Source organism: Nilaparvata lugens, chromosome 2 (assembly GCF_014356525.2).
Source record: "Nilaparvata lugens isolate BPH chromosome 2, ASM1435652v1, whole genome shotgun sequence".
NCBI lineage: Eukaryota > Metazoa > Arthropoda > Insecta > Hemiptera > Delphacidae > Nilaparvata > Nilaparvata lugens.
This window is the reverse complement of record NC_052505.1, coordinates 53,156,500-53,165,731: the sequence shown is the minus strand read 5'-3', so window position 1 is coordinate 53,165,731 and position 9,232 is coordinate 53,156,500. Positions and strand designations below refer to the sequence as shown.

The 9,232-nt window shown below is 35.9% G+C and overlaps 1 protein-coding gene across 1 annotated transcript in view; it reads right to left on the bottom strand.

The window, feature by feature from the left end:
* Positions 1–295: 295 nt before the first annotated feature.
* The window catches only part of LOC120349638 (zinc finger CCCH domain-containing protein 13-like), a 56,694-nt gene continuing 47,757 nt past the window's right edge, over positions 296–9,232 (bottom strand). The window contains exon 2 of the mRNA XM_039420116.1: positions 296–454. Within this exon, the coding sequence (XP_039276050.1) occupies positions 296–454 (159 nt within the window). The remainder of the gene's footprint in view (positions 455–9,232) is intronic.

The window sequence follows — 9,232 nt, the reverse complement described above, 5'->3', positions numbered from 1 at the left end:
GAATCACGAGTAGTGTGGATGGATGTTTGGTATTCGGCAAGCAGTGAACATTCGTGCTCGTTGTTTCAGCCGGCTCCAGGCATGCGGCATTCGGCGAACACCTCGCATACTGGCCGAATCACGAGTAGTGTGGATGGATGTTTGGTATTCGGCAAGCAGTGAACATTCGTGCTCGTTGTTTCAGCCGGCTCCAGGCATGCGGCATTCGGCGAACACCTCGCATACTGGCCGAATCACGAGTAGTGTGGATGGATGTTTGGTATTCGGCAAGCAGTGAACATTCGTGCTCGTTGTTTCAGCCGGCTCCAGGCATGCGGCATTCGGCGAACACCTCGCATACTGGCCGAATCACGAGTAGTGTGGATGGATGTTTGGTATTCGGCAAGCAGTGAACATTCGTGCTCGTTGTTTCAGCCGGCTCCAGGCATGCGGCATTCGGCGAACACCTCGCATACTGGCCGAATCACGAGTAGTGTGGATGGATGTTTGGTATTCGGCAAGCAGTGAACATTCGTGCTCGTTATTTTCCCGGTCGGTGTGAGACTTTTGAACACATCAAAGTGGACGAATGTTCATGTGAAATGTACATACAATATGTTAATATAGAACTATAATCTAGAAATACTACCTCTCCGAAACAGATGGTTAAAATTGGTAAGTAAAGTAATACCCAATCCAATTTTGTAAGGTTGGCATTAAGTTGAGGAAGGTTTCTAAACAAGATTTGAGTTCTGTCACTTTATTATCATGGGCGTATAAGGAAAATAATGCACTAAGTGCAATTTTCCCAAACTTTGATTTTTCATTACTTTGAATTAATTGTTTAAACTATGAATATTAAATCATATCAAATCAAATAATCAATTATTAAACAAATAAAGAATATTTTATTTCTTGCAGTATGATATTATTTTGTGAAAAATCACTGTAAGGAAATTGTGATTGATGTTAGAAATTAGAAATAATTGATTTCCTGAGAAATTTACTTTCATGGATTTTCCTTGTATGCCCACGTATGTTAGTATTAGTACCAAGTTGAAGAACTTATCTTTTTTATAATAGTGAAAAAACTGGCTTATACACGTACGGGATAGGAAAATTATGTTTAATGTATCATCACGCCTAAACTACTGGACTGAAATTAACTTGAAATTTTGCATATAATTAACCGAAGATGGTTTTAGACCTACTTCAAGCTCTTCAAGATTCTACTCGCTCATGTTTTTAATTAGTCAACTTTTAAAATAGACCCTTGCTGAGCACGGTTTACCTGCTAGTTAATGAATAATTCAAATTTTGATGAAAACTAGATAATAACAAGTCCCGTCTAAGCTACTGAATTATTCAAATATTTTTTTTTAATCAATTGAAGTTAAAATTCTAGGGCTTTTCACAGGACCTCCTAAATACCTAATATTTAGGAGGTCCTGCTTTTCATGTCCTATACAGTTATTAACCTGTAGAGTTTGGTTCATTTATAAAAGCAGAATAAGCATGAAGAGCATCTTCAATATCGAGATCCATGTTTATTAATTTATTTGGTTAGCACAAACAATACAATGATTGAGAAAGAAAAAACAGGCTATTGCCTAAAACTTTTCCAATTTCCTAATTTAGTTTCAAATTGTCCAATTATTATACATAGGTTATGTCCATTTCAATTTCTATACCAAATCACAATCTGAGAATATAGATTAAAATAAAACAAACAATTTTAAATTTGGATAGATTGATAGTAAAACTTTCGTAAAAACATGAATCAAACTTTAAATTCACAAAATAAATAATGAAACCACTTAAATTTTGAGCTCGAAAATATCACGTTCACCTTAGCTACATAACAGCTCTTTCATGTTGACGGTAGATGACATTCAGTTTACGAGTATTTGCTATTCCCAAAACGAGCAACTGCTCGGCAAACCACGCATGTGTGTAGATGTGTGATCGTTAATCGTCAAATATCTAGACGAATAAGCAGCTTCTCTTTTGTCTCAGAAACAGAGTAATGGCCAGCAAAAGTCACAGTTATAGCATAGTTATTCAAAATTATTCTTTGAGTATCTATAGTGAGGTCCACGTTATAATGGTTTAGTGTACGATTTGCAATGGTGTTGCTATCCTTGTCTATCGTTCAACAAATGTGAAAGAGTTAGGAGTTAGTTTTTATTAAGGTTATATTTAATCATGTTTTATTAGGATAGGTTAGGTTATTGCTTTGAAATTGCAATATGCTAGAAGGGGCTAGGGTGCAGTTAGAGTTATGTTTTTTGATGTTTTAAATGTGAAAGGATAGGTTGGGGGGTTAGGATTTTGCTTTGAAATCTAAATTATCAAATGTGAAGGCGTTAGGGGTTAGTGGTTAGGTTTTATTGGATTATATTTAATAATGTTCCATAAGGTTAGGTTAGGTTTTCGCTTTAAAATTGCAATATGCTAGAAAGGGCTAGGGTCCAGGTAGAATAATGCTTTTTGATATTTCAAAGGTGGAAAGATAGGTTAGGATTTTGCTTTGAAATTGCAATATGCTGGAAGGGATTAGAGTTTTTTCAAATATGTATGTTTATTGATGTTTTAAATGTAAAAGGGGAGGTTGAGGGTTCGGTTTTTGTTTTGAAATGACAATATGCTGACTTAGTTATAGTGTTTTTTAACATTAGTTAAATAACAGATGTTATATTTTATTAATTATATTTTTCAAAAGTACTCTTCCTTTTATTAAAAAAATGATAATATATTGATTATTATATTGAATTTAATGATAAATTATCATTGGATAATAATATATTCATCAAATAATAGAATGATGATTGGCTTCAGTTACAGTGCTCGGTAACCATAATCACAAAGAACGTTACATTCAAAGATCTGACTGAATGGAACGGGAAAAACCCGTTGCTAACGCATGCGCGATACAGTGCTGTCTGAGACAGAGAGTGGTTTGTGACGAATAGTTCGCCGAACGCCAAACATTCTCTACTTGCCGAATGACACATGTCTGGAGCCGGCTTTACCTTATGCTCCTGAACTCTGAAGCAAATGCTCATGTATTTTAAAGATTTTTCATCAGCTGATTCGCTTTTGTAGCCTAACTTTGTTTTTATAGCTCACGGAAGCGCTAAATATGCAAGTAGGGTGCACCGCTTGTGTTTGCGTCGTCTGCTCTGTTTACTATTTATGAATAGAGTTTTAGGTTAGTTGTGTTTAGAATTTTGAAATAATAGCGTGAAAAAATGTCATCTCTAGACTAGACTCACCTTTTTTGAAGCATTTGCTTCAAAAGTTGAGCAAATGCTCTAGTTTATTCAGAGCAAAAGCTTTTACTTTTGAGCAATTGCTAAAACTATTTTTTTGATGAGCATGAGCAAAAGGCTTTGCTCATGTTTATTCATAGAAAATGAAGCGAATGCTCAATATTTAGAAGTATAAGCAAATGCTCAACTTTATTCATATGGCCCATTTAATTGCATGCGTCATGGCATGGAATTTATAATCCCCTCAACAGCTGATTTATGATGAATAATTCTATAGTCTGATTTTCACTCTAAAATTGGCGTATGAGGGAGGCTCCTTTTCCCTTTCATATTATCCTTGAAATGCAAAATTTCCAAAAACCTTGTATATACGTCGACGCACAATTTAAGAATGAACGTACCTGTCAAATTTCATGAAAATCTATTACCGCGTCTCGCCGTAAATGCGCAACATATAAACATCATTATAAACATTTACACATATCAACATTCAAACATAAAGAGAAATGCCAAACCGTCGACTTGAATCTTAGACCTCAATTCGATCGGTCAATAATAAATACAAATATAACTTTTGTTCTCTCAATGGTATTTCATGTCATATTGAGATAGAAAAAAAAAACACTTGATAGCTTAAAACATAAATTAATATATGGATATATTTCGATTTCGATAGTAATTATGCTTCCTTCCTCAGTGAGTCATGTTGATATCTGTTCATAAAAGTTTACATCATCTATAATATTATAGAAGAAATAATCGGCATACACACGTACGGGATAGGAAATACACGAATGACGCATCATCACGTCTGAGATACTGATCTGATGAATTTGGAATTTTGCATCAAGATTCAGATTTTACCGAGGATAGAAATAGGCTAATTTTCATTGATATTGTTCAATTTATTCTAATTAATTAAAACAATTTATTTTATTTGTAAATTTGAGTAATTATGAAAGCCCAACCAAGCAGGGCTTTCTCCAAGTGACTCCGTAGCTTAGTTTGTAGCACGCGCAGTTCCTTAATCAAAGGTTAGGGCATCAGAACTATCAAACACACTTCTTAGCTGAACATTTTCAACTCTTATAAAGATTATCCATGTAATTTCGAACAAAATAATAGATCATTGATATTTCTCTTATGTTCACTGGACATAAAGTGATTGCATTTTACGACATCAAATTTCCCCCGGTGCAAATCACGGGTTACCTGCTAGTTAGAATGAATTTATGAAAGAGGGTACAAGAGGCATATGTAGCGAGTTAAACTGCAAAAATATGCATTAAAGTGTTGATTCCCCGTATAAAACTAGGTCAAACTAGCCATGGGAATTGAATTTTAACATTTTCAGTACATTCGTTAAAAGCGGTGGTGCGTTAATAGAAGCAAACGATATTATCATCTCATGGCGGTGGGTTGAGTTATGATTCAGTTGGAATGGGGGGAATTGCTGAGGTTGACCTCCTGTGATGGAAGAGTGCGGAGGGGACTCCCCAGGGATCCTTGGCGGTGGGGGTTTCAACTTGCATCAATCTCGCCAACTCGGCATTTCTTGTTGGCTCCGCTGGGGGAACAAAGTTGCAAATGTGTCCAAAAAATATTCTTGCGCGCAAAAAATTGCCTTATGGGGGACTCGAGGCCCTGGCTCTTGTGCGGTCCATGCATTTTCCAATGAATATGGTAAAAACCTCGGTCCAAAAATCACTATGTCTTATATATAAAAGATTGATACAATCTCTCCTCAATACTTTCATCATAGTCATAATATTGAATAACAATTCCAACATTAACACTGATACCCTATATTAGTACTGATAAAAACATACTTCAGTATTGAGTTTGATTGTTCAAATACATCGTTCAAATAGAATGTTTCAACCATTTAATATGTTATTATATATTTTTTACCTGTATCATTATGTTGGATAATTATGATAATATTCATTCGACCTTTCATGAAATCTAAACCAGGTGAAACATTAGTGGAAGACCCATGGCCCCCTCATTCGATTGCGGGCCCTGCACCCAAGTTCAGGGACGCCCCCCCCCCCACTCACGTCCTAACAATATCATAGGCGTATCTTGACTAGGTAGACCTATGGAGGAGGGGGTTTGAGTAAACGTATAATATGATTAATCATGCTGAAGAGAATGAAGACACACCTTTGAATTATGTAGCTGATTTACACGGAAATTTGAATCTATATATACTTACTTTTCTGAAGACTCACAAGTAAAGCGTTTTTGATATTTTGGTTTAATGTAAACTTGATATGAAAAAGCTTTCCATAATGACATAACATTCATTTCTCAATAAAGTTTTTCCACGAAATATATTATCATCTCATTTGAATGATATGAGCATAATTATATACTTGTTTTGATCTCTGTAATAGCTTTCTTTGAACCAACAATATATTTATATTTGTGCAGCTTCATTTTGAGACTGACATTCCTTCATCTCCCCACATCCTTTGCTGCATGCTGTTCTTTTATGACAAGGACAGGAATGCTACCGGTTGACATTATGTCAATTTTTCATATCATCTAATTCCGAATTTCTAATCACCCTATTTTAACCTCGATCATTAACTCCTCTTAAGCGTCCTCATTTCGAAGACGATCCCATTTTTTATGGCACATACCATTTTTTCACAAGAAAAATGTATAATCAATTCGATTTATAGAAAAGATTCAGATGACCTATATAGCTTGATGTGAAGATACCTACTCGTTCATTGAAAACAACTAACCGTTGAAAAAAGAGCATAATACGGGCTTTATGCATACGGGCTTGATTCTGAAAATGATAGATATGAACACTTATTAGCCCTCTTGCCTTTATGATGATTCATCATTAATTATCCATACTATGTAAATTGAATGTAAATTGAAGTGTTTATGAATGTATTCAGAAAGTCATGATAATCGACTTTAAAATTTTAAAGTTAATCATTATTTCAAGTGATTAGTGAGTGCTATTTTGTTATTCAATTTGTTTTTTGAACAATTTTAATTCAAAATTTTCTGTTTTCAAATGTTTTGTTTTAAATTCATAAGTGTATGGAACACAACCAACTTTTTGGACTATAGTGAGTGTATAAATCAAAATTCGGGGGAAAAACAGTTTTGGGCTGTGCCTGTTGGTCCTTTCCCAATCATATTAATGAATTGTGTTCTGTGCATCAGTAAATCTTTATGAAATCTACACCATGAACAGAGATATTGTCAGTTCCAAATAGTTTATTTGAGCGAAACTTAAATTTAAATGCACTGAGGTACCAACTTCGTTGAGCTTTTTTGGTTAGACTTAATTTGGAGTCCAACCAAAACAAAAATGACAACACTGAAGATGATGCCTTAGTGCATTGATAGTCAAGTTTGGCCCAAATAAATTATGTGGAACTGACAATATTGTTTTTATTCCACCTAAATTTTGAGGATAATGACAATATAAATTTAATACATAGGTAGGCTATTCTGTGACACTCAACCACTGAATAAAAAGACTCTGGAAGGAAAACAAGAGATTCGATGCAATTTTTGAAATGAGGTTCTCGTTCACAGAGGAGTTCCGTGAAAATGCCTGAAGCCATTTGACAGCATCGGTGAATACTGCAAATTTGAAGAGTGCTCCACTACTCAGCTCATATGATGATGTTTCCTCTCCTCACAGCAGAGTGATAGAAAGGAAAGTGCAAGAGGGATGAGTGAGGGAGCTAATGATGAATAAATCAAGGAACACGTGTTGCTCAATTGCTAGTTGTTAGTGACAGGATGGCTCTAGCAGAATTCACTCTTGATCCTTAGTCCTTTATCGGCGTTAGCGGGTTAATGAGAGCAATGTTCAACTCAACTAAGCTTCAGTTACCTGAATTATGAATTCAATGAATTCGATAGACTATAATATTATAGTGGAGACAATTTATGAATTCCATTATATTCTCCAATTCCACTCCTGATTATCAGTCAGCATCCTCTACAATGCTCGCCTGTGCAACCAGTGCTGGAAGTTTGAATAGTCCAAGTATAGGAAATGTAACTATAATTTATGATAAATATAACAATGCCGGCCAGTCGGTCAAAATTCTTGGAATTGGCTGTTTGACGAATTTCAATTTCCGTGATTTGCATAAGGCCAGTATAACTAGACCTACAACCGTGAGTGAACATTGGATAAACACAAAGAGATGGTCCAGGAATGGAAACTGAGCACAGTAAATTTGTCCTACCAGTTCCAAGAAATCTCGTCAAATGAAACATAAACAATTTTCAGCCAATATCCGCCAACATTTACTCCAAGCAGCGTTAAATTTGTAGGCTGTATGCGGCTCTCATTATCTTTCATCTGTGCATCTGTTTCTCTGAACTGCACAGTTCTCAAAAAAATGTGAGATTTGGCGGTCTTTGGGAGGTTAAATTCGAAAATAGTCGATCAGCTCTACCAGCGCTTGGGGCAGTATGAGCCATCAGGGATCAAATTGCTACAAGCTTCATTTGGAATAATAATTATTGTGTTATTAAAATTATATTATTTGATTTGAAAATTGGATTCACTTTCAGGAAATACACGAGAGTCATTTTTTTCAACCTCAGATTGGCCATGAATAAAATGCGATTGCATATGGAAGAATAATTTTTCCACCAAAAGTCTGTTATTCTCCAACATAATTGCCGAGAAGGTTGAGGCATTTGTGATACCAGTGGAACAGACTACCAAAACGCTCTTCATAGAATGCTGCCGCCAAATGAGTGGGCTATGTTTTGGAGCTCCTCCTCATTAGTTTGGGAGCTCTGCTCTGAGAGTATCATGTTTTGAGTTTGAAGATTAGGTATTAGTAACTGAAAGCCAAGTCAGGCTTGTATGGTGGGTGACCGGAGTTACCCCATTTGAATTGCTGGAGAAGCCGTTTGTTTGCACCAGCACTGTGAGTCCTACTTGTCATACATCACAACGATTCCAGAAGTCATTTCAATTGACTTCCTTCATTTTCCGAGACAATCCACGCACAACGTCATCACTTATAACGTTTTCTACGTTAACTTAAATTATTTCGCATTTGACTTATTCCATAGAGAAACGATAGCATAGATATCCCATGGTATAGGGCGTTTATGTCGCAAGTTTTACTGTTATCTCAAGCCGATAGTTCACATAGGTTTTTCCAATGCAGCTGTGTGACGTTGGTAGTCTCTCAAATTGTGCCGTTCATACACTATCAAAACAGTCAAAATTGACAATAATCGACAGTAATCGGCTTGAGATAACAGTAAAAGTTGCGACATAAATTCCCTATACCATGGGATATCTACTTACGCTATTGTTTCTCTATGATTATTCTGAACTATTGCCTTTTGCTTGCAAAAACGGATAATGCTACCCAACTAGCACTTGGCGGGAAAGTCAAGTGAGGCGGCCTTGTGTGTTGGTCCATAACTCGACAACAGTTTATAAACGTTCTGACCGCACCAATCACAGAGCGTTAAGTGGGTATGAGAAGCTGTTCGGCTGTGTAAAAATCGCCCACCCATCCTTTGTTAATCTCTCAGGATAATTATGTGATCGGAGGTTGAAAAAAATTACCCTCGTAATTTATAATATAGGATGAACCAGCAACATGTTCCGAGAACTCATCCTATTTTGTAGAACCTTTTCAGATGGAATCCAACATCGATTTTAGTTGACAGTACAATCGAGTTTGTGATGAAGTTTGAGAGAACAATTTTGCGAATAATAACAATTCGGCATTCCCAATTGGCCTTCAAAAGCTATCTAATCAACAACAAAAACAATCTATTTCCGACCAACCCTTCTATAGAGATTCAGTTTAAGCAGTCAGCACTCCTTATAAGTAACGTTGATGCTTCCCATGCAATAGTGCTGACAGAGTGACAGTAGGCTATAACGTGAATCTTTCAATAACATCTACTCATTCCCGATTCCTTTCACCTTTGCTATAGTAATATACAATGTGGAA